The following is a 12102-nucleotide window of genomic DNA, read 5'->3' as shown; positions in this document are numbered from 1 at the left end:
GCAAATAGATTGTTCTTATGTTTTACTGTCACGATGTTCTGACTCAGTTTCCCCTTCTAATAAATGTTATTATTTCAAAAAACAATATCAGGGTTGCTCATTTACAATGTTGTAACCATACTTGAATTCATAATATGTTCATTGACATTTCCCTTAACTTTTTGTGTTTTCTATGATTTCCAAAATACTGTGAACAAATCTTAAATGCATGCAGTTTTTTTCCATGAAATTTTTGAAGACACGTCACATGCACAAATTTCACTTATTTTAACAAGATAAACTTGTACTTAGTTCTATTTTTAGCTTACATCTTCTTGTCTTGATATATAATGGACACAATTCTCTTAATATTTGTTAACTTTTTGTCAATAAATATTAGCACAGGGATGAACAAACTGAATCACAGAAAGGAAAACCCATACATGACAGTAGTTTTGCCCAGGACGGTAGTAAAGAGTTCAGCTCACTAAATTGTGCTGGGCAAGGCAGCAGAGTTGCACATGGCTTAAGTCACCTTCTGCAATCCCATCAGACCACTAGCTAGTGGCCCAGCTGTTGCACTTTCAGTCCAGCTCCCTGCTAACAGCCTGGGAAAGGCACAATGGTCCAAGTGCTTGGGCTCGTGCTTCCCTCTACCATGTGGGGAACCTGGTTTTGCCCTAGCCCATCCCTGACCGTTGTGACCCTCCAGGGAGTGAACCAAAAGGTGAAAGATCTCTCTCCCTCTTTTCTGTAACTCTTATTTTCAAAACAAATAAGTAAATCTTTTTTTTAAATTTTATTAATTACATTGCTTTATGTGACAGTTTCATAGGCTCTGGTGCGAACTTCATGAGCTGTGAGGAAGAAGGAATGGCGCCGGGTCCAGGGAAGGATATTCATTGGTTTAAAACAGAAGAAGCCTTGTATCCTGGTAGTAAACCTTACCTGGCCACTCTGTCTAAGCATTTTCAGACAGTGAATTTTACCAGTCAACACTTTGTTAGTGTTTTTGGGTATGCATTTGTAAGATTGATTAAAAAAAGTTTTGACTTTGTATTATCTTTAATTTTCAAATTAGAATTCTAAAAAGTACTTTTAAGAATCTCCTGTTTTATTTTAAAGAAGAGATTGTGTTAAATTTTTATCATTTCTTTCAAACACAAGGAAGGACTCTCCAGTAAAATGATTTTCATTCTTCTTTTGGGGGTATCTTTTTGAGATTTTTAAAGTTTCTGAGATTAATTTTCTTAATAGTTATTGCAATTACCTATTTTTTATTATGTGAGCTATGATTTTTTCTGTTTTTAATTCTGTTTTTAATTTTTTATTTTGAATTTTTATGGTATAATTCAGTGGAGTCTTGGATCCCACCCCCTAAATTCCCACCAACTGAATGATTTTCCCCATATTGTTACAATAGTATAGTCCTTCATAAGGAATTATAATTCCATCAGTCTGTTACTTAAGTGTGCCCCAACATTGATGGTACAGACAATGTCAGACAGTCCAGCATCCCATTTTGTAGATATGTCCAACAGTTCCATTGGAAGTCCATCTTTGATTTAGAAGTTGGGATGCATGTTGCATTGTAGCTTCACATCTGATGTTCTCTATTACTCCATCACTATACATTCCCTTAAATGAGAAGCCCCAAAATAAAGTCAACAGCAGGTGTGAAGTCAAAACAAAAGGAAGAAAACAATACAGCACCATGAGTCGAAAAAATGAGCCACTGAATAACCAGTGCATGGATGATGAAAAGAAAACACAAAAGCCTATACTGGTAGAGAAACAGAGAAGATCAATGGAACAGATAGAAACACCAGAAGGAAGCCCACACATGTATAGCCCACTGATCTTCGACAAGAAAACTGAAAACAATCCAGGGAAAAAGTCTGGTCTCTTCAACAAATGCTGTTGGCACAACTAGATAGCAGCTTGCAGAATTAAGAAGCAAGACCTGCACCTGTCACATTATTCAAAAATCAGCTCTAAATAGTTCAAGAACCTAAGTCTACACTCAGAAACCATCAAACTATTAAAGGAAAGCATAGGAAGCACTGTCCAAGATATAGGAGCAGGGAGACTTCTTAGAAAAGATGCCAAAAGCACAGGCAGTCAGATAAAATAAACAAATGGGACTACATCAAACTAAAAAGCTTCTGCACAGCAAAGGAAACAATTAACAAAGTGAAGAAGCAGCCAACAGAATGGGAGAAATTTTTGCACATTACACAAGTGATGGGGACTAACATCCAGGATTTACAAAGAGCTTCAGTAACCCAGTGACAGTAAAAAAAGAAAGAAAGAAAGAAAGAAAGAAAGAAAGAAAGAAAGAAAGAAAGAAAGAAAGAAAGAAAGAAAGAAAAATGAAAAGATGCTCAAGCTCCCTAGCCATCAGGGAGACACTAATGAAAACCACATTGAGGTGCCACCTGTGCCCATGACTGTGATTGTGCCTTTTAAGGAAACATTCCTTAAGAATTCAATGTTTATGTCTTAGCCAGAAACAAGTTTGATGTTACCAATTATTGTTATTTTATACTTAGCAAGAGCTATTGAGATAGAATAACGGAAGTCTTGTATTTGAAACTCAGCTGATGAAATAACTTGCAAAAATGCTTTAAGAAGTTTCTGAAGCTGCCAGGAATGTGGTATAGTGGGTAAAACCACTGTCTGCGATGCCAGCTTCCAAAACAGGGGCTGGTCTAAGCCATGCCTGCTCCACTTTTGCTGCAGGTCACTTATAATGTCCATGGAAAAAATAGAAGAAAGTCTTCCAAATCCTTAGGTGCCTGTAATCCTTAGCTCCTGGGAGACCAGAAGCTTCAGTGGGGCTCAATCCTGGCAATTGCGGCCATTTGGACTGTGAATCAACAAATGGAAGATCTCACTGTGTGTCTCTGCCTCGCCCTCCTTCTCTGTGTGATCACACATTTGAAATAAATAAGAACAAACAAATCTTTTAGAAGCACTTTGTGCGAAAATTGAATTAAAAACTAAGTCTGGTGTGGCCATTATGGTACAGCAAGCAAAACTTGTGTTGGGGGATTCCCACATCCCATATTGGGGTACTGGTTCAAGTTCTGACTGCGTTGCATCTGATCTAGCTTCCTGCTCATGTGCCCTGGGAGGCAGCAGGTAGAGAGAGGTTCAAGTCCCTGGGCTACTGCCTCTCATCTTGGTACCCCAGGTGAGATTCCTAGTTGCTGGCTTCTGCCAGGGCCGGTGCCAGCTGTTGTGGGCAGTTAGAGTGAAGGACTGGATGAATACTCTCTTTCTCTCTCTTTGTATGTGTGCTTTGTGTGTGTTATTTTGCCTTTTACATAGATGAAAATAAATGAATGTCACATTTTGAAAAAATAATAAATTTTAAGTTGGTCCAAAAAGATTAAAATTTGTGCATAATGTTTCCACCATGCACATTTCCCATGAGCTCCTGAAACCCCTTTAAATTACGAATGTGGTTAAAGCTGCAGTATAATCCCCTTGCACTCATCTTCATTTTTTTCCTGCTCTACATTCCTGTTCTATGACTTAGTCAATATTTGTTGTTTATTATTCTCCTAGATGTCCAAATAATTGATTTCAGCAGTGATTGTGGCTAGCCTGTGTTAGATCCAGAATTCTGCTACTTGATGGGGCTGGTAACTGTTGACAAAATTGATTCTGTTATGAGAGGTTCATGTGATTTCTTTTCCCCAGATCTCCCAGTGTTTGCTCAGATTCCTCAGGACACAATTATTGAGGCTGGAAAAAACATAAACATCTCCTGTCACGCTCATGGTGAGCCGCAGCCCATAATTATATGGAACAAGGTAAAATGTCAGGTACAAGTACAGTAATGGTGCAAACACTGACAGATGGATTGACCCCCTGAAAAGAAGTTAATGATTCTCACGTTGATTTATTGCTATGATTTTCACTTGCAAGTAAGACTTCTTAATACGGTGGTGTGTTTATTTTTTTGCTCTTTGTTTTTTCTTTTAAAGTGACTGCTTCTGATTTGCACTTGAGGGTTTGGTAATGTTTATCTTTTGTCATGTGCTTGATAATAAAAAAAAACCTTCGTAAGCACAAGCAAATTCCTAAAAGGAAAATTGCTGCTGTCATATATAAATTAAAAACTTCAGCGGCTAGTGAGAAGCCACTCTAGATTAATAACTAAGAGGTAGATTAAAAGTAGCTCATTAGCTGAAATCAGGCAGAAATGAAAAGCTTGATAGTAAAGAGGCATGGAAAGGAAAAGTACTTCAAAGTTTAAAACCTGAATGGCTTTAATGAAACACCATCTTTTTATTTATGCAACTTTCTTCTTTGGATTCATTGAGCCTATGTGTTCAAGAACATGAGATTCTTGATCTCACATTCTATCACTACATCACTGAAGGGTATTTTCTGGAGATATATGATAAACAACGACATTTGTGATGAGTTTCCAACTAGTTTCTTGAAACTGTTGTCTCACTGTTGCTGTTACTGCAAAGCATGAGGGCCTTGCACTGTTGTGGGCTTGCTTTTTTTTTTTTTCAAATCTCTGTAAAAAATAAATTAAAATCAGGGGTTGCCGAACTTGAGCCTTAAAGCCCATGTCTTTCAACGTAGTCTGAATATTTTTAACCAAGCCTTTGTTTACTTAACATTATACATTTATATTAAAAAGGAAATTTGACAAGTACACATTTTTCAAGTACACATTTTAAAGTTAAAGTTCTTTATCTTTAAGGGTTATTTTATTTATTCTGTCAAATACTCTTTCATCCTTACACACGACTTACAAAGAGAGGAGAAATACGGACACAGAGTATTATTATTCCTCTGCGATGTGAAGGCCAGGGTGGGACCAGCAAGGAGCCAGGAATCTAGAACTCCACTCAGATCTCCTGCATGGGTGGTACAAGCTAGCTTCTGCCACTTTCCCAGGAGCACTAGTGAGGAGGTGGATCGAAAACAGAACACCTTGTACTCAAAACAGGCCCTAATGCAGTTGGGGGCTTAACCACCCATGCCATAATGTCGCTCCCTCAGGATTTTAGTAAGAACATCAGCTTGTAGCCATTTCAGCAAAATATCTGCAAGTGCGGTTTCCAAAAGGTGGCATCAAATCACCTATTGATGGGATGCTGAATACTCTTATAACAGGTATTTTACATGCATTACCATACTCAATCTTCACAGCAACCAACTCCCATTCACAATTTGGGAAAAGGTTATGACTGTGGATACCTCCCTACAAGCAATCAATTCCACCTTACGTAAACAGAGATAATGTTTATGGAGAATTTATCTGATTGTTCCAGACTCTCAACATCAAGTACAGAGCTGTAAATGTAGCCTGAGGGATATGACATTTAAGTGTGGAGGGAAAGAGTGGCAGAGATTAATTTGGGAAAATGTTTTGCTGATGCTACAAAGTGGAACAAATGAAATGAAATGGAAAAAAATTTGCAAATATTGCATTCTTCTAGGAAGCTTTCTTTCTTTAAATGACAACCCTCCTTCACTTCCTAGGCAGGTGTACAGATCACAGAGAGTGGTAAGTTCCATGTTGACAGTAGAGGCACACTCACCATTTATGATGTGGGACAAGCTGACCAAGGAAGATATGAAGGTCTGGCTCAGAATTCATTTGGTCTCGTTGCAGCCAGTATGTTTCTTAGAGTCTCTGGTGGGTAATTATATATTCTTTTACAACATGCAAAGACATGTCTTTGAACAGAATTTACTTCTGCTTCTTGGCTGATTAAGCTCACTACTCATGTTCTCTTATTTATTCCTTCTACTTAAATGTGTTAATACTGAATGAAAGCTATTTAATTTTTTAAAATCGAAGCTCCTAAATATAAGCTATATTAGTGGACATGAAGCAAAATTAATGTCAGCCCCAGATACAAGCAACATTTTAAATGTATATTATGTTTTCTTAGAAATTGAAAAATATACCCTCTGAGATGTATTCAGCTGCATTTAAAGAATAAAAAATTCAATATCTGGAAGAATTTGTAACTGCTACATTATTGTTACTGCTTTGTACCTTTTATCATTGATCTGGTTAAATAGCTCAAACTCTGTGGATTGATTCTATACAGTGAATTTGAAAAATTGTTAGCCATAGTTTTGTTTAAAAAAATCTGTTTTTCAGTTATTCAATTTATATTGGAATTAAGGCAGGCCACCTATAGCAGACTGGTTTACGCTGAACTTTCCGTTCAGTGAGTCTATTGAAAACAAAAGGTAGTTAAAAAAATTAAAAATGGTGAAAGCAAAATTTTGAAATTCATGCATAGTTTTTTTTTTCGATAATGTGTTTTTCCATAAACTTTTGTAGGCCTCTAAAACAGGTGTTGGGAGCCTGGTCCACTTTCTGTAGGGGATTCACTCAAGTAAGGCGCAATGTGCTGCTGTAGGGGCTGATGGTGGAGCTATTTTTGCTTCTTTGCAGAGGAATTTAGATTTTTTTTTAAATATATGAAAGGCAGACTGGCAGAAAGAGAGGCCTACGTCTACTGGTTCACTGCTCACTAGCTGCACTCGGAAGAGCTGGGCCAGGTAGGAGTGAGAAGGCCAGACCTCCAGGTGGCTTACCTGTTGCCCTCCCAGGTGCGTTAGCAGGGTATTAGTTGCATGTGGAGTAGATGAGACTCAAAGCTGCGGTAAGCATGTGTCTGTCAAGTCACTTTAAATTATGTTAGGGCAAAAATTGAAAGGGGAGGGATAGGAAAGAGAGGGCATTGAAAGAGAGGGAAGTATGGCTATCTTGTTAGAATTACATCATTGAAATCCATGAAATTTTTTTTCTATTTATATTTCAATATTTTAAAAAAAGAGAGAAGAAGCTGCAGCCCCATATGGGATGCCCATATTGCCAATAGTGGCTTAACAGTGCTACAGTGCCAGCCCCAGGGTTTTGAAAGTTTTTTCTGCTAGCAGTTAAAATAAATACACTTAGCTAAGAGCGTTGCAGGGCTGCTCTGGGCTTTTCCTGTCTTTCAAGTCTCCATAGACACAGGAAGATTTCATAAATAAAGTTTTGCAAACTTATTTTTTTCCTTTATTTTTCCAGCTGTTGAAATCTGCAAAAGAAATTGAGTAACACATCAATGATGAACATTTTGCTTATCAAATCATATCCTTAATGATAGTTCCACTTTCCTATGATATCAATAGTTTGATGCTCTCCCTGTTGCATATTCTTCTGAAATATCAAACTTATAACTTTCTTGTGTATGCATATTTTTGAACAAATGTGTATTTCCAGTTGTGATGCGTCAGCCTTCATCCAGTTATGCACTGTATGGTGAAAAATATATTCTCCATATATGCACTCTTAATTTTCTAACAGTGTCATTTAGTAACTAGCAAATGTCTATACTAATAGTTAGAAAATCTTCATTATATAGAATTTCCTGATGCTACAAAAATCTTAGTCACACTCTGTTATTTATTCTCTGTGAGCCTTGTTGATTTGAAATCTATGGTGGTTGAGCTCCTTTTTTATAAATTTATGGGCTCTCTTCCTGCTCTTCAACAATTTATGAGACCTGTGGAAAAAAATTCTTGAAACATCTTGAAAAAAATGTTATTATAAAATTTAAGTTGGCATCACTATATTTTAAAAGTTCCAGAAATCCTTATCATTGAACAAATCTTTCTTTCCCTGCCTGTCTTGCTCTTTCATACACACAAAAACACCATTGTTACAGCAAAAAAATAAAAATCCAAACCCCATTCACTTTGCTAACAGAAATAATGTAATTATCATTTTATGTAGTATGTTAAAAGGAAAATTTAGATGAAAATATGTGAATATACTAGATTTTCAAGGAGTAGTGAGTATAGTATTTTGTTTGTTGTATAAAAAAACATAAAATCAACCTATGGAGATTTTGTAATACAACAAACTGTAACTTAGTGAACCAAGAATCTTGTCCTTCTCCCCCTTCTTATTTAGCCTGGGGCATTTTTTTATCGATCAATGGAAAATTATAGCTAATTCCACGGTAACACACTGCATTGCTGGAATTTTCACACAAAACATATAAGAACGCGCATTAATTTTTAATTTTTTTAAATTCATTAATTACATTGTATTATGTGACACAGTTTCATAGCTATTTGGGTCCTCCCCACCCCTCCCCAAACCCTCCCACCATGGTGGATTCCTCCACCTTGTTGCATAACCACAGTTCAAGTTCAGTTGAGATTCCCCCATTGCAAGCATATACCAAACATAGAGTCCAGCATCTTCTTGTCCAGTCAAGTTCAACGGCTTCTTAGGTATACCCTCTCTGGTCTGAAGACAGAGCCAGCAGAGTATCATCCCGACCAATTAAAAGCTCCAACATACCATCAGCAAAAATTTACATCATTATGGAATTAATTGACATAGTAATGAATAACCAATATGTTAAAACTAAATGCAAGTTCTTAACCACCTTCTGTGACCACCTCACCTATACTTCAATTTTAGTTTCTACACAACATATAACATACATAACCTAACATGTTATACATAACATCATATCATCTTAAATTAAGGCAAACATGTGGTATTTAACCTTTTGGGATTGGCTCATTTCCCTTAGCATTATGGTTTCCAGTTTGGCCCATTTGGCCACAAAGAACTGCATTTTGTTTTTTTTAATAGCTGAGTAGTATTCCATGGAGTAGATGAACCATAGCTTTCTTATCCAATCCTCTGCTGATGGGCATTTTGGCTGCTTCCATGTTTTTGCAATTACTGATTGTGCTGCTATGAACATAGGAGTGCATGTTGGTTTCTCATAAAACAAGTGTTCTGGATATATTCCTAGGAGTGCTATTGCTGGATCATACGGTATGTTGAATTTGAGTTGTTTGAATATTCTCCATACTGATTTCCATAGAGGCTGTACCAGCCTGCAGCCCCACCAGCAGTGGAGTAGGGATCCCTTTTGCCCGCAACCACGCCAACAAGTGTTGTTGGTGCTTTTATTCATGTGGGCCAGTCTTACTGGCGTTAGGTGGTACCTCATTGATGTTTTTTTTTTAATATTCATTTATTCATTAATTACATTGCATTACATGACACAATTTCATAGGTACTGGGATTCCCCCCCTTCACCCCAAACCCTTCCCCCATCATGAATTCCTTCACCTTGATGCATAACCACAGCTCAAGTTCCGTTGAGATTCCCTAATTAAAAGTTTACACCATACAGAGTCCAGCATCCCACTTGTCCAGTTCAAGTTCAACGGCCTCTTAGGGAGGCCCTCTCAGGTTTGTAGGCAGAGCCAGCAGAGCGTCACCTCGATCAATTAGAAGCTCCAACATATCACCAGCAACAGTCCAGGTATGATGAGGCTGGTGCAGAGTCCACTGATTGACATAGTCCGTCTTAGGGTTTCCCCTTGTCCAGTTTTCCGCTGCAAGCATAAAGCTGAGGTGGTTGATTCATCTACTCCATTTTCCATCTTTTTTTGATTAATGCTTTGATTCCTCCATTTTGTTCAGGGGAATCCCCCTAAAAAAAACTTTGAGGCATTCCCAGTCCAGGCTCCTACATGCACTACTAGTAAGCACAGTGCCCGCCACCGTTCATCACTCCGATCAGCTGATGGTATGAGATACGCGTGAGTATGGACGAGCCGTGGCTGGGCTGAAACTCAACAGCAGGAACCAGAATGGATTGAAGAGCGGAGCTGGCTGAAGGACCTGCTGGAATGCGTGAAGCCAGACACCATGAAGGTGTCGGAGGGAGGAACCTGAACAGTTCCTCTGACAGGACACTGACTCTACAAATAAACGCAAGAAGCATGGAGGTAAATAACCCAGAAGAGGGTTTGGAATGTGACCCACTGGAATACACTTGGCTCGGGTTGGGGCAGACCAGGCTGAGTCGGTTCACGTCATCCACTGGCAAGCCCAAGTGCTGAAACTGTGTGGGGGCCTGGCCGGGTTTGGTTGCGATAAAAAAAAAACAAACAAACAAAAAAAAAAACAGTACAAAACACAAAATGCCAAGGTGAAATGGCCTGTGCTAGTAGGGAATGCAACACCCGACCAGCACTCCTCCCACTGGTTTAGGTGAGGGACGAGTGTGTGATGGGCAGAGCCGGGGAGAGATGCAATACTCATTGGTTCCAATGGAGGTCGGGGCTCAGAAGAGAACCAATCCAGGGGTTAAAACCTCATTGATGTTTTAATTTGGATTTCCCTTATTGCCAGGGAACTTGAGCGTTTTTTCATATGTTTATTTGCCATTTGGGTTTGTTCCTTTGTGAAGTGTTTGCCCATTTCCCTTGCCCATTTCTTGAGTGGCTTGTTTGTTTTGACATTTTGGTTGTTTTGTAGTTCTTTGTATATTCTGGAGATTATCCCTCTATCATCTATGTAGTGTGCAAAGATCTTCTCCCATTCTGTGGGTTGCTTTTTTACTTTGTTGATTGTTTCCTTTGCTGTACAGAAGCTTCTTAGTTTGATGAGGTCCCATTTGTTTATTCTGGTCTTGATTTCTATTGCTTTTGGTGTCCTTCTTAGGAAGTGAGGACCTACCCCTAGATCTTGCAGAGTATTTCCAATATTTTCTTCCGAAAGTTTGAAGGTTTCTGGATGTAGGTTTAGATCTGTTATCCATTTAGATCTGATCTTAGTGTGTGGTGAGAGATGTGGGTCTATCTTTTGGTTTCTGCAGGCTATTAACCAGTTGTCCCAACAGCATTTATTGAACAGATCTTCCCATTTGCCTGGATTGACATTTGTCTTTTTGTCAAAGATTATTTGGCTGTACCTGTTTGGGTTCCCTTCTGGTGTTTCTATTCTGCTCCATTGATCTTCCTCTCTATCTTTGTGCCAGTACCAGGCTGTTTTGATAACCACTGCCCTGTAGTATGTCCAGAGGTCCAGAACTGTGATTCCCCCTGCTAACTTCCTGTTCTTCAGGATGGTTCTAGCTATCCGTGGTTTTTTGTGTTTCCAGATGAACCTTTGGATCATTGTTTCCAGTTCCATGAAGAATGTTTTGGGCAATTTGATTGGGATTGCGTTGAATGTATATATTGCTTTTGACAGTATAGACATTTTAATGATATTGATTTTACCTATCCAGGAGCATGGGATGTTACTCCATCTTTTGAGGTCTTGTTCAATTTATTTTTGAAGTAGTTTGTAGTTTTCTTCAAATAGGTCTCCTACATTTTTGGTTAGATTTATTCCCAGATACTTCATACTTTTCTCTGTTATTTTGAATGATATCTTGCTGGTTAAATATTTTTCCATCTTGGGGCTGTTTGCATACACTATGGCTGTTGATTTTTGTTCATTAATTTTGTATCCTGCCACTCTACCAAACTCTCGTATAAGTTCTAGCACTCTCTGTATTGAGTCTCTTGGCTCTTCTACATAAAGAATCATATCATCTGCGTATAGTGAGAGCTTGACTTCTTCGTTTCCCATTTGGATTCCTCTGATTTCTTTTTCTTGTCTTATGGCCTCAGCCAGTACCTCTAGGACTATGTTGACTAGTAGTGGAGAAAGTGGACATCCCTGTCTTGTTCCAGATCTCACTGGGAAGGGTTGTAGTTTTTCTCCATTCAGTATGATGCTGGCGTTGGGTTTTTCATATATGGCTTTAATTATGTTGTGGATTTTTCCATCTATGCCTACCTTGGTTAGGGTTTTTAGTAGGAAGTGGTGTTGGATTTTGTCGAAAGCTTTTTCTGCATCTATTGATACTATCATGTGATTCTTGTTTTTCAGTTTTTGGATGTGGTGTATCACATTTATGGATTTCTGAAAGTTGAACCATCCCTGCATTCCAGGGATGAATCCTACTTGATCCGGATGAATGATCTGTCTGATGTGTTTTTGAATTCTGTTGGCTAGTATTTTGTTGAGAATCCTAGCATCAATGTTCATCAAAGAGATAGGTCTGTAGTTTTCCTTCTCTGTTAGTTCTCTGTCTGGTTTTGGGATTAAGGTAATGTTGGCTTCATAGAATGAGTTTGGAAGGGTTGCTTCCTTTTCTATTGTTTTGAAGAGTTTGTAGAGGATTGGGGTTAGTTCTCTTAAGAATGTTTTGTAGCATTCTGGAGTGAAGCCATCTGGGCCTGGGCTTTTCTTTGTTGGGAGGTCTTTAATCA

General features: G+C 38.4%; 1 protein-coding gene across 1 annotated transcript in view; it reads left to right on the top strand.

The window, feature by feature from the left end:
* PXDNL (peroxidasin like) overlaps positions 1–12102 on the top strand; it is a 384948-nt gene that overhangs the window by 291718 nt on the left and 81128 nt on the right. Inside the window, 2 exon segments of the mRNA XM_058668897.1 lie at positions 3688–3800; positions 5494–5650. Coding sequence (XP_058524880.1) covers positions 3688–3800; positions 5494–5650 — 270 coding nt within the window.

The sequence above is a fragment of the Ochotona princeps genome, chromosome 9 (genome assembly GCF_030435755.1).
Source record: "Ochotona princeps isolate mOchPri1 chromosome 9, mOchPri1.hap1, whole genome shotgun sequence".
Taxonomy (NCBI): Eukaryota; Metazoa; Chordata; class Mammalia; order Lagomorpha; family Ochotonidae; genus Ochotona; species Ochotona princeps.
This window is presented reverse-complemented; position numbering and strand designations above follow the sequence as displayed.